Source organism: Ursus americanus, chromosome 20 (genome assembly GCF_024610735.1).
Source record: "Ursus americanus isolate L20-20 chromosome 20, mUrsAme1.1.p, whole genome shotgun sequence".
NCBI classification, from domain to species: domain Eukaryota; kingdom Metazoa; phylum Chordata; class Mammalia; order Carnivora; family Ursidae; genus Ursus; species Ursus americanus.
The window spans coordinates 23,476,498-23,490,017 of NC_142146.1; the positions used below are offsets into that span (position 1 = coordinate 23,476,498).

The following is a 13,520-nucleotide window of genomic DNA, read 5'->3' on the forward strand; positions in this document are numbered from 1 at the left end:
TCTCCCACCCCTGTCCATCCTGACAGCAATCAGAAGCTGGGGAGGTGTACATCTCCAGAAAGGGCGTGGATGTGACCTAAGAGGAGCTGAGGCAGCGCCATGAAGCAGCAGCTATGGGGGTGGGAGCAGTGATCGGTGACTGGTGTCAACCAGACACAGAGGACAGTGGGGAGATGCCCAAATTTGGAAATTCTTGATTCCACCTCGTGAAGCGTTAGAGTCACGGCCCTGGCGCCAGCCCCCCAAGCACACCTCCTCCCACCCTCCCCTTGCTCACTGGACTCCACCACACTGGCCTCTCCTTGCTGCTCCCACATCACACCACGCTCACTCACTCGGTGCGAGGCCTAGATGGCGTTCCCTCTGCTGCCTGGAAAGCTCTTCCCTCAGCCCTTTCCAGCAATGGCTCCTGTCCCCCAGCTTGGATTTCTGCTCAACTGTGGTCTCCTCAAAGAGGCCTTTCTTAACTGCCCTTCCTCATGATTATGTCCTCCCACCCACCGCCATCCCTGCCATTCTGATTCCACTTACCCTACTTTGTTTCTCTTCACAGCACTTATCACCACCTGCAAATATATTATTTACTGGTTGATTGGCTGCCTCTTCTACTGAAATGTCAACTCCACGAGGGCAAGGACTTTGTCCTGCCCACTGATCTATCCCTCATGCCTACATGAGTGCCATGCACAGAGCACAGAGCAGGTGTGCAATACATACTTGGATGGATGAATGGATGGGTGGATGGAAAGGAATCTATAAGCATAAGCAAATAAAGATATTCAAATCTGCATACAGATATGAAGGCTCTCAAGGAGAGTGATGTGTCCAACACATGGCAGGTCATTTTAGAGAAACCCTCATGAAGAAACGCATGCTTCCACAAACCGTGAGGGCAAACGAATCATGAGCTGAGAGCCTTCCCACCCACGACCTGGTGTGCAGAAACTGACCACATCTGAACAATGAGAGAAAGAAGAAATGCCTTTTTTAAATGGTAAAACCTCACCTTAAATAGATAGAAATAAACTTGCTTGGTATCTGCATCTTCTTCCTTGTGGACGCAGGTAAAGAGATATTCCACATCCAACACTATTCCCAGGAGTCTGTTCATTTCTTCCTCGGACACATTTTCCAGGTGGGAAACATGAGCAGCTGAAGACAAAGATCAAAGGAACATATGTGACACGTTAGTTGGAAACTGCAAACGTTCTCAATTTTAAAATAGAAAAGGCTGGGTGGCTCAGTCGTTAAGCGTCTGCCTTCAGCTCAGGTCATGATCCCAGGGTCCTGGGATCGAGCCCTGCATCGGGCTCCCTGCTCAGTGGGAAGCCTGCTTCTTCCTCTCCCACTCCCCCTGCTTGTGTCCCCTCTCTCGCTGTGTGTCTCGCTGTCAAATAAATAAAATCTTTAAAAAATAATAAAATAAAATAGAAAAGGGTCTCTCTCAAAACCTTCTGGGACACCAATCCATGAGGCTACCTTGTAAACAGAGGAAATTTCTGAACTCCTGTAAGATCTACGTCTTCTCACAAAGTCAACTCATGATTAAAAGATTGTCACCTTGCTGAGCCTCAGCCTCCGCCTTCAAGACCAAACATGGGCCAGCAGCTAACATGTTCTAATCCTGTATAATTTAAGACCCACAACTGGTCAGCACCACTTGGTGGTCCTCATAGCGTTCAATTCTTTTTTTTAATCGAAGTATAGTCGGCACACAATACGTTAACTTCCAGTGCACAACATGGTGATTCGGCAAGTCTACACGTTCTGCCATGCTCACCACCAGTGTGGCTGCCACTACCATAGCAAAACGCTATCGCACTATCATTGGCTCTATTCCCTGTGCTATACTTCTTATTCCCGTGACTTATGCCTTCTGGAACTAGAAGCCTATACTTCCCCTTACCCCTTCACCCATTTTGCCCACCCACCCATCCCCTCCCCTCTGGCAACCATCAGTTTTTTTCTCTGTATTTATGGGTCTGTTTCTGCTTTTTGACAGTGTTAAGTTCCTATGTTTCCACATAAGAATGTGGTTGGTCTCCATCACGCCCGTGAATGCTCAGTGAACCACGAGTATTGTATTAGTGTGAGGACTGAATGATGGCCCTTCCCCTCTGCCTTTCTGAGATGTGTTGAAACCTCACTGTCCTTACAGCAAAGTCCCAAGGCCTGTTTCAGCTCGAGATTCAGTGACTTCCATGATCAAGGCCCCCAGCCCATTTCTCCTACCTCGGTTCTATAAGATCCATAGTAAGTGACCCAGCCATCAACCTCTCTCCCATGCCCCTGTCCTCTCTTCTACCCAAATCCAGTCCATTTATTAAGGTTATTACATTTAATCCTCAAACAATCCCACAAGTAGGTATTAATAACCCCATTTGACAACTGAGGAAACTGAGGCTCAGAGTGAATGGATGCTGTTTCATCCAATGTCACTTAGCCAACAAGACAGAGCCAGGGTCTGAAAGGGAGGAACGCCTGACCCACATTTCAAAGCACCCACACCACTTTTTGTGGATTAGCTGACTCACTTCAAGTGCTTTCTCACTTGAAGAGGTTCTTTAGGTCAGCCACTCAATGACCAGCCCCTAGCCCAGGAACTCCTCTGGGTCAGGATCACGCCCCTCACCTCTGCGTCCCCCACATTCGTTACTATGCTGCCACGAAGCAGGGACTAGCACCTCGAGGGGAAACCTCTCTGGTGCAGCTCTTGTGCTGGCTTCAAAATGCTTAAACACAGAAGGGTTTGCGATCACTTTTAAAGACTCAACTACAGAGAAGAGCAGAGGGCTTTCCCTTGCCTTCTCAAAAGGAGATGGAACTAAAGAATATTGAGGAATACTTGCCAAGTGTCAGGGCCTGGGTCAGTCTACTCCAGACACCGCGGTGCTCTTGTCATTAAACCACGAAGCTCGGGGCTCGTGGGTGTCTCAGTCACTTAAGTGTCAGACTCTTGATGTTGGCTCAGGGCACGATCTCAGGGGCCTGAGGCTGAGCCCCGCATCAGGCTCCACACTCAGCGGGGAGTCTGCTTGTCCTCGCTCTCTCCCTCTGCCCCTCTCCCCAGCTCATGCGCACACACTGTCTCTCTCTCAAATAAATAAACAATCTTGAAATAATAAATAAATAACTAAGCCACGAAGCTCCATCGGGAGACTGGGACAGAGAACGCTGCTGGGACCCTGCCCATATCCCCTTCCCTGACCACTGCAGGGCACACCTCCAGGCATCCACCCACAGCTGCTCCATTTCTCTCCCTGAAGGTTCTTCCTACCACTGTCACCTGCTCTGCCACCCACCACCTGCCCCTCAAGAGCAGCCTTCAACCCCAAACTAAGATATTAGCCTATAAAAAAAACCCCAGGTCCCTCATCCCTCAGATTGAGTAACTGGCTCCCAAACTTTCCCCCACAAAATTCAGGAGCAGTTGCCCAAGGTGGGAGCTCGCTCAGTAATTCAGCCTTTATTGGCCACTTTTTCCACCTCATCTCACTTTCCTACTCCCTTAGCTTCATGCCACATAAACTACTTGCATTCAAATCCTTGTCTTGGAATCCGCTTCTGAGGGAGCTCGAACTAAAATATCTGATCAAAAGCATTTCCAGAGAGTCAAGAGGATTAAATACCAAGAGGTTGGGACTAGCACATGTCCACCAGGAAGCCAGATTAAAGAACTCAGAATTGGAGGGCAGAGGCCACCTACTTTTCATTCCTTTTTCAGGCAGTGAAATGGAAAGGCAGAGTGATGGGCCCAAGGTCATGGGCCATTGATGATGAGCATAATGTGCACACACCTGTACCTCCGTGTGTGTGTGTGTGTGTGTGTGTGTGTGTGTGAGCGTGCCCACCCCACAGAGCCTTTTGAAGTAAGAGGAGAGGAAGGAAATTTGGTGATCTGTCTGCCTTAGGTATTGTGCAATACGTCTAGTGCATACGTCTGAACTTGAAAACACCAACATTGTATTATTACATTACCAAACAGAAAAAGAGTGACTAAAATCTTCCTCAGAACCTAAGTAACATATCATGTAAAAATTACAAATATATATGTGTATGTAAACAAAAAATTAATATGCAAATCTATTATTTTCTACTTGGCTATCCAATATGTGACTTCATCATTTTATAAAAGATGCCCAAAATTAGACTTCCTTTTAGGTGGAATGTTTGCCAGGTTGTCTTTTTTTTTTTTTTTTTTTTTTAAGTCTACAAAATCTTCCTTGAGGTCAGTCTGAAGCCTTGGGGACACAGGCCTCATTCTGCAGACAACTAGGTCAAAATTTTTATGTCAGTTATTTACAGAAATAATTTTATCGAAGACTATTTTTGCCTTGTGAGGTTTAATTGCTTTTCAGTGATACGCTGTGAAAGCAATCAGTTCACAATATAACATCAATTCCGGGCACCTGGGTGCTCAGTCCGTTAAGCTTAAGTGTCCGCTTTCGACTTAGGTCATGATGCCAGGGTCCCGCATTCTGCTCCCTGCTTAGAGGGGAGCTTGCTTCTCCCTCTCCCACTCCCCCTGCTTGTGCTCTCTCTCTCTCTCTCTCCCTGTCAAATAAATAAATGAAATCTTTAAAATATACATATAACATAAATTCCTTCAGATTCACCACAATATGAAACAGTCTAAGGTGCTAACATAAGAGTTTAATTCATGGAAGTACAAGCCATGATTTATTTTTTAAACCAGTAGTTTAAGTCACAAAACACTTAACACCAATGAATTCTTAATCGGAAAAAGAAAGAGCTATTCTGGTTGAAACAGAGTGGGGAGTGCCTATTTTTCAGAAGGCGGGGTTGGGGGGGCAACCCCTCCTCTTGTGGGGGGCTCCACAGTTTGGAAACCACTGTTTGGAAACACCTTCCAGCATATTCTGAAAAGCAGACTAGATAAATACTAACATGCTTAAGAAGTGAGACCTGAGGAAGTTTATTTCCTTCTGATTCTGTGCATAATGAAATCTGTGATCCCTCCTCAAAGCTCTGTGTGTGTAAGCCAAATCACAGAGGACTAAGGAGCTGGAGACTTGGGCAGGGGTAAATGGAACAGTAAGTTTCCCGGAAGGAGGGAGGCAAAGGCTGTACTGGACAAATGGGGCTCATCTTTGCACCACAAGAGCGTAGGTATCTCTTCCTCTGAGAATAAAGGACAGATGGATCTGGGGTGAAAGGGGGTACACTGAGGCAGAAGGATACTACTATATGAAAAGGGTTAAGCTTCCTAGAATAAATTATGGGATGGGGGAAGACAGATCAAAGTAAAGGGGTGGGCCATCTCCTTAAGAAGGGAAAATAGGTGGTCTGGACAAGCTGCTAGGAAAGAGAAGCTTCCCTGGAATGAGAAAGCTAGACAAGGACAGTCATGTCTGCACTGTATAAATACTTAGTCATCTGGACCGGCCATGTTCTCAGACTCTCCAACTATGGGCCCTTTCTGACCAAGACTCCTTTTCCACTCTATCTAGCTGTCAGCTTTCTCCCTCTCATCAGGTCTACGTCACCAACTAAGCCCATCCCAACAACATCGGTGTACCACCGTCAAGGCAAACTTGACCCTAGGGTCACAATCCTCAGGGCCCTCCTCAAGATGGCAATTTCCTCCTGCCAGCCCTGCTTGTGACAAGAAGCCTGTCATTCATTCATTCCTTCGTCGTCCTTTGCCTTCTGCACATTCCCGGTGCCCACATTCAGGTGAGCTTCCTGTCTCCCAGAGTCACCGCTTTTCTCTATTCCTACCTTGGTGGTCGCTGGGATCTCAAGCCCAGAGTACCAGAATAGTCCCAGGCTGTGTTCTCTGAGCCCAGGGTACTCTTCCTAAAACATCACTTTCTTCCAACAAGCCCATCCCCACCAAATCCAAACACTGACTCTGGAGCTGCTGACCAGAACAGGACAGGACTTACTCAGGAGCCCACAGCCACCCCCAACCACCCCCAACCCAAACACCCAGCAGCACTTCACACTCTAACCACACAGCTCAACTAGTTATTGTACCGATAACAACTCATTTTTAACTAAAAAGGGTCACTCAGGATGGAAAAAAACCCTTCTTTTAATCTTTTCTAAAGAAGCCTTTTTGATGCAAATAAGTTACCTTCAATGATCTAAAACTTATTTTCTTAAAGAGATATGCCTCTATGGTGCAGCTGGAAAGCCCGTTACTAAAAACTAAAAAATGACACTCAAGATCTGTAACCTACAATGCCCCAATCTACAGCAGTTCATCTGCCACAGGACTCGTAACACGGCATCACTGCTATTTAAAGCTTTTGTACGGCGCCTGGCCGGCCGGGGCGGTGGAGCACGCGACTCTTGCTCTCGGGGCTTGGGAGTCTGAGCCCCAGGTTGGCTGTGGAGATTACTTAAAAATAAGATCTTTTAAATAAATAAATAAAGCGTTTGTACGTGCTGCCTGGTTTACCTTCCTCCACCAGTGACGTTTGCATCACTGTACACTGTGCCAAGCGTGGGAGAGAACGCGCCTCCCCCACTCCTGCCTACGCCGAAGAATCATTCTCAGTCATTAAATCAATCTTGAAAATGAATGGGCCCCCGCTGTTTTGAGCCGCAGCCCCTGGAGCACCCTTAGAGGTGTGTGTTCTTCAGGCTACTGGCCTTCCGTATTGGTTCTTTTGTGCTCTACTTCCTCAGATCCTCTGCCTGTTTTAGGGTGTTAGTTTTTTTCTTAGTGCCTTGAAAGAGCTTTTACGTCTGTCATATTCATTGTAAATGCTTCTGGTTTTTGTTGGGGCTTTGGGTGGGCTGTAAAGGAATTTTAAATTTTTTATGAAGTCAAATCTATGTTTGGCATTTCTTTAAGGTCTCGCTGGCAAAGGTCTTCCCTTCATAACCAGAAGATGACAAAAAATATTATTTTCTCCCAGCTCTTCAACAGGTTTGTTTTTAAAATTTAAAACATTCCTCCATGGAAATGTCAATGTCATAAAAGATCAAAACAAAACAAAACAAAACAAACAAACAAAAAAAAACACCAGAAAAAAAGCTGAGGAATCTGTTCCAGATTAAAGGACCTGCTGTGATACTGTAACTTATAAAGAAATATATATTTGGTCTTTGTTCCTGGCCTCGTGCCGCTGCCTTTTTTTTTTTTTTTTTTTTTTCCCCTTGGCACTGGGCTTCTAAAACCCTTGGAATTTCCTAAGTAATGAGAGTAATAATGTGAAAGAAGCATCTTTTGTTATTCATAACAAGTCCCGTGCAACCACACCTGAGTTTATGTTAATGACCTTTTAAAGTCCCTTAAGGATGGGGGCCGTTTGCCAGGGGAACCAAAGAAGTGACTAAGGGTTGGATTTTTCAGCCCCACCTCTTCTACCCATGGTGGAGGTAGGAAGTGGTCTGGAGGCTGAATTAATCACTGAGAGCCAAAGGTGCAGTCAATCATGCCTACATAATATGTGGTCTCCGTCAAACCCCAACTGAAGGGGTTTGGAGAGTTTCCAGGCTGGTGGAGGCAGAAAGGTGCCGGGAGAGTGGCGTGCTTAGAACTTCCTCTCCCCTGCCTTGCTCTGTGCATCTCTTCCGACTGGCTGTTTCTGAACTGTATCCTCTGACGATAAGCCAGTAAGCAAATAAGTATACACGGTCTTCCTGAGTTCTGTGAGCTGCTCTAGAAAATTATCCAACCCCAGGAGGGGGTCATGGGCATCTCCCAATTTATAGCCAGTCGGTCAGAAGCACAGGTAAAACTAGGACTTGCAATTGGCACCAGAAATGGAAGAAAGGAGGAAGGAAGGAGCCCTTAACCTGTGGGGTCTGCACTAACTTTAGGCAGTTAGTGTGAGAACTGAGTTAAAATTTGCAAAACACCCACTAGCTGTCCACCGGAAAGCTGGAGAATTGCTTGTGTGTAAAACCCCACACATCTGGCGCCAGAAGTATTCTGGAAGTGTTCTGAGTATGAGTTAAGTAGACAAACTGTTTTCCTTTCACATGACAACTAACTACACATGCGATTCTAGACTGGATGCTTAACTATGAAGGAAAATGTGCTATAAAGAACACTTTTGGGTCAACTGATAAAAGACTACAAACAGTACATTCAAATATTACATAAACGCTAAAATTTACTTAAGCTGGTAACTGAACTAAGGTTACGTAAAAGAATATCCTTAATTTTAGAAAAGATACATTGTATTGAGGAGAAAAGGCCATGATATATATGCAACATATATTCATATGGTCCAGGAAAAAAAATATAGTAAACTACACACACACACACACACATATAAAAAGCAAAGCAGAGAGGGCATAACGCTACCAAAAGGTAAATCTGAGCAAAATGGAATTTTGCTTTGGGATGTCCTTTGTTAGTAATCTCACGACTTTTCTGTAAGTTTGAACTTGTTTTCCAAAAAACGGTTTTTTAAAAAATCTTTCATCTACCTGGAATTGAATAAACAAATATAAAGGACCCTGCTTTCATTTCAAATAGTCCTCCAAGAGTATGGTACAAAGCATCGATAGAACTACCCAAAACTGGCCAACCCTTTACTTGGGGGAAAAGCTCACTCTTTCTCATCTGCCATGGCTCCCCCAGTGGCTAGCGTTCGTAGAGGGCAGAGGGAAGCAGAGGGAAGCAGAGGGAAGGTGTGAGGCAGAAGGCTGGGGGAGGTTTTGCTCTCTTGATACCTCTCGGGAGGGTGTACCATGGCACCTCTCAGTGCTGTGCCAGACTTGCAAATACCCAGGGTGCCACAGGGAGACCCGCCAAAAGCACGCTGCCAAGGATCACAGTGCAGCTGTTGCCTTGCTGGGAACAGGAAGCACACTGTCACCATATGCTGTGACCCTCGCTCAGCTCTGGCTCCCTGTATCACTGGCCTGCACTTCTCTTGAGGACAGCCTGCCAGTCCTCACATGCCCTGCAGTGTGAACGGGCAGCAGCTGGGCAGGCAGCTAACATGTCTCTGCTCCCTTGGACTGGAAAGAAAGCAAACAGCATGGCATTGTAGCATTTGTAAGCTGTTCAAATACAGTTTTTGCTCATGGGAATTTGAGGTCGAAGCTAGAAGAGGTAAAACAAATTCCTTCGATGAAACCTTTTGAATTGACTGTGCAAAAGTTTATAATTTAAAAGTGGTTTCCTCTTTTGTAATCTCAGATCTGGATGGAGAAAAAAGAGAAGTTTAAGATTAAGGGCCCTTTAGATGTCCTCAGTCCAGTAGAAATATAATATAAACCACATATGTACATATAAATGTTCTAGGAGCCAATTTTAAAAAGGTAACATAGGTGGAGTTAATTTTATTAATACATTTTCTTTAACCTAATATATACCAGCCTTTTCATTTCCACATGTACTCAATGTGAACAATTACTAGTATTTTACATTCTTTTGGCATACTAAGTCTTCAAAAACAGTGTACATTTTACACATGCCCTGCATTTCAATTCCAGCTAGCCACATTTCAAGAGCTCAGTAGCCACACGTGACTAGTGATTACTGTTTTAGATGGTACAGGTACAGACTATAAACTATGAAATCTCCCCCGCAAATAAATGCCTCCACTCATCTTTTCAGCATTCCTGAATTCAGTTGAGTGTCTATCAATGAAGGAATAAGCCCAAATATGCCCAAGGAACGGAATACATTAGGAACTAGAGAAAAAGTCAGTCCTTAAACCTTAGTCTACTACAGAAAACCTACAATAAATATTATTATAAATTATATATCATATAATTGTATATTATACAATCGTTTCTTATATATCTTATATATATAATTATAAATAATTACAGTTTTGCAAGGAACATTGCAATATAGCCCCAAGAAAGCTTTTATTGTCTCTACCAAGCTCTAGACAAGTCAAACCTTGGAGGTGAGCAGGCTCCCCTGGAGGAAAGAGAAGGAAAAGCGCTGCCAGTGGTGTGAGCCCCCACATCTACAACGGAGGTGGGAGAAAGTGCAAAGAATGTTCCAAGAACATGGAGCAGCCTGGTGGCCAAAACGCAGCATCAACGGTTGGGGGAAAGGCCAGATGGTAGAGGGTAGAGGCCAGAACAATCCTGCATGCTCAGCAAAAGTTGGACTTCATTAGGAGAACAGTGGGAGGCTCCGAGGGGTTAAACGGGAGAATGTTTAGATCAGATTAGATCACTACTTTCTTGGGAAGCCAGGTGCACAAGGATGGAGCTGGGGATTCCAGGCGCTGCTGCAGATTGAATCAAAGAATCCAGAGAAGAAAGCTGAATTCAGGCAGAGCTGGAAGGAGGCACACGGAGAGAAAATCAACAGGCCTTCATGACCCAAGGAAGGTAGGGAAAAGTAACTGACATCAAGTGAGCAGGACAAATACTACCAGATTTCACCCCTTAACTCCTGCCCTACCAGACTCACAGCTCCTGACAACTCTGAACCCCATAGGTAAAAGATGGCATTAGTGAAAACAGGGACGGCCGGCTGGCTCAATTGGTAGAGCATGCAACTTTTGATCTTGGGGTTGTAGATTCAAGGCCCATGTTGAGTGTACAGGTTACTTAAAAATAAAATCTTAAAAAAACAAAAAACAAAAAAACCAAAAAGAGAGGACACCCAGCCAAGAGCAATAGCTGACCTGACTCGAATGGCTGTGCCGGGCCCCCTATTTATATCACTTGGCATCTGCACAGCACAAATATAAATGGGAACTGGGGGTGATTAAGTGGTGGAGGTCGACGCAAATGTGGTAAGGCTAAAGAGAATGTGTTGGGTCAAATGATTTACTTATGATTTAAATGTTTTAAATAGCCCATGAGAAAAACACCGTTAGTCCCTTCCTACCTCCCACTATTCAAGAAAGTAAGCTCTAGTGCAATTGGTTAATGCTAGTCTTTACTTTCCTTAGAAAGTTTCTACTGTAAATAAGCAGGTAAGCAGAGGTAACCACAGGAGGAAAAAAAACAACAACAACTGTCAATTTCTACCACTGTAATGTTTAAATATGAGTGTGTCTGTGTGATGTATATGTGTGTATGTTTATCAGAAAAAAAGCGATGGCACTGAAAAATAACCAAAAGCCTCCCATATACAACTGCAAAAATCTATCACTAGTCAAATTTAATAATCAGAATGTCCTAGCACAGTTCAGAACAATGGACTCCAAAATGACAACAAAAACTCCAATTGTGTTTGATCACAATGGTGTGTTTCCTATCTCTTGATCACAGAAGCAGATTGCTATTTTTTTTTTAAGATTTTATTTATTTATTTGACAGAGATAGAGACAGCCAGCGAGAGAGGGAACACAAGCAGGGGAAGTGGGAGAGGAAGAAGCAGGCTCATAGAGGAGAAGCCTGATGTGGGGCTCGATCTCATAATGCGGGGATCACGCCCTGAGCCGAAGGCAGACGCTTTAACCGCTGTGCCACCCAGGCGCCCCCGCAGATTGCTATTTAAATAAGCAGTCCCAGGTAAGGAATTTTTATTAATACTAAAACAAGGAGAAATGTTTGGGCCACTGAAGCGCTTTGTTAGGACGCTTTGTTAAATTTCTATAAACTGAACTTGACAGTACCAATTCCCAAATAACAAATAATTTCAGAGAATGGACCAGAAAGTTCTAGGCCAGCGCTATCCAAAGGAAATATAATGTGAGTCATATGTGTAATTTTAAGTCTTCCATTAGCAACACTGAAAAAAGAAACAGGTGAAATTAATTTTAATAATACATTTTATTAACCCAATATACCTAAAATATCATTTCAACATATAATCAGTATTAATGCGATAGCTCCCTTTTTTTCATACTAACCTTTCAGAATCTGGCATGTATTTATTACTTATAGCTCATCTTAATTCCGAGTAGCTATATTTCAAGTGCTCATTAGCTCACGTTCCAAGTGGCTATAACTCTGGACGGCATGGGTCCAGACTAACCATTTCACTCTGTAGGTGAAGACACCAAACTGCAGAGAGGTTAAGGGACTGGTAAACTGCTGAGCCCAGCCTGGAATTCTCATTTCCCAATTCCCACCAGAACGTTTTATACCCAGGAGACACAGAGGAGTATCCAATGATGGCAGGCCAAGGACATCTGGGATGGAAGTTAACTGTCAGGAGACCACATGAAACCAGGGCTCACTGTCAGGAGAAAATGTATGGCTGAACCAAAGGGTACCCAACAGCCAAACAACAGAACAGTCATGGTCTCAATTGAGAAGCCTGAAGCTTATGTATTGGTAAGTACAGGAATGTTCCAGATTGACACACGTGCATGATCACTGGACTAAATCCACCATACTCAGCATTGTGACCATGGAAATCAGTGCGCACAAATTTAAATGCATTTTAGAATTCAGGCCTGCATAATGTCTAACGGAATTCCCTATACCCTAATCTCTACTTTGTTGGTAATATCTAAGAAATAATCTGCATGAATAAGAAAATATGTGTGGAACCTGATTTAAATACTCTGGCCAAAGGAAAAAAAAAGGTGAGGGGGAGGGAAACTGGCCAATTTTTATTTAAAGATTTATTTATTTATTTGAGAGAGAGAGAGCATGAGCAAGCAAGCCAGCAGGAGGGGAGGTAGAGGGAAAGAGAGAATCTAAAGCAGACTCTCGGCTGAGCACAGAGCCTGACTCAGGGCTTGATCCCAGGACCGTGAGATCATGACCCGAGCCGAAATCAAGAGTTGGATACTTTACCGACTGAGCCACCCAGGCACTTGGGATATTGGCAAATTTTAATAATTATTAAAGCCGGTGATAAGTACAAGGTGCCTATTAAACTATTCTTTCTACCTTTACATATGTGGGAGCTTTTCCATAATAAAGTTTTTTTAAAGGGGAGGGGTGTGAGGGAGAGGAAGCGTAACCTCTGAAAAAAGTTTTCTAGAGCCCCGATAAGACAAATAAACAAACTATGGCATTTCACCAACAATTCCAAGAGCCCTTGAAAATGTACAGACATTTCAATTTTAAGAAAGCAGACAGAAGAGAGATAGAGGGGAATATGGTGGGGGGGGGGAGAAAAGAAGGAGACAGGGAAATATATTTTTAAGACACCTATAAACCTCAGTGCCCTGAGAAAAGCCCTGTCAGCAACTCAACATAATCCTTCCAGATCTGTTGGATTAGTACATATGAAAATACAGGTCATATTTTCTAAACTGATAAAATGAGATTGTGCTCGTGATGCTGTTCTTAAGTCAGCTTGCCTGCGTGGGAATAACCACCTTCCATGCAGTTCCCTAAGGCTGCAACTGAGGGTTGGGGCACACGGTAGACGCCACACCAATCGCATCCCAGCCTCTAGGGATGTAAATCCTCCTAAGCCCGTACTCACAGGGACAGGGCAGATGGAGCTGAATCACCCCGTGGGGGTGCCCTGGACAGAAGGCCCACAGATTTCTGCAGCTGAGAATCCCCGGACCACACTGGAACTGGGTTTCCCTCTGTTTTCAGCTTCTGGGAGCTACTGGTACCCTTTTATAAACACTGGTTTCTTATTTAAGCTGGGCAGAATTCCTATCTGTTGGTTGAAGTGAAAGAACTCTGGTGGTCATGGGAAT

The 13,520-nt window shown here is 44.3% G+C and overlaps 1 protein-coding gene across 4 annotated transcripts in view; it reads right to left on the reverse strand.

Moving 5' to 3' along the window:
• KAT2B (lysine acetyltransferase 2B) overlaps positions 1 to 13,520 on the reverse strand; it is a 98,259-nt gene that overhangs the window by 52,642 nt on the left and 32,097 nt on the right. For all 4 annotated transcript variants that reach the window (XM_045791665.2, XM_045791664.2, XM_045791666.2 and 1 more), the window contains exon 3: positions 1,007 to 1,152. In XM_045791665.2, coding sequence (XP_045647621.1) covers positions 1,007 to 1,152 — 146 coding nt within the window. The remainder of the gene's footprint in view (positions 1 to 1,006; positions 1,153 to 13,520) is intronic.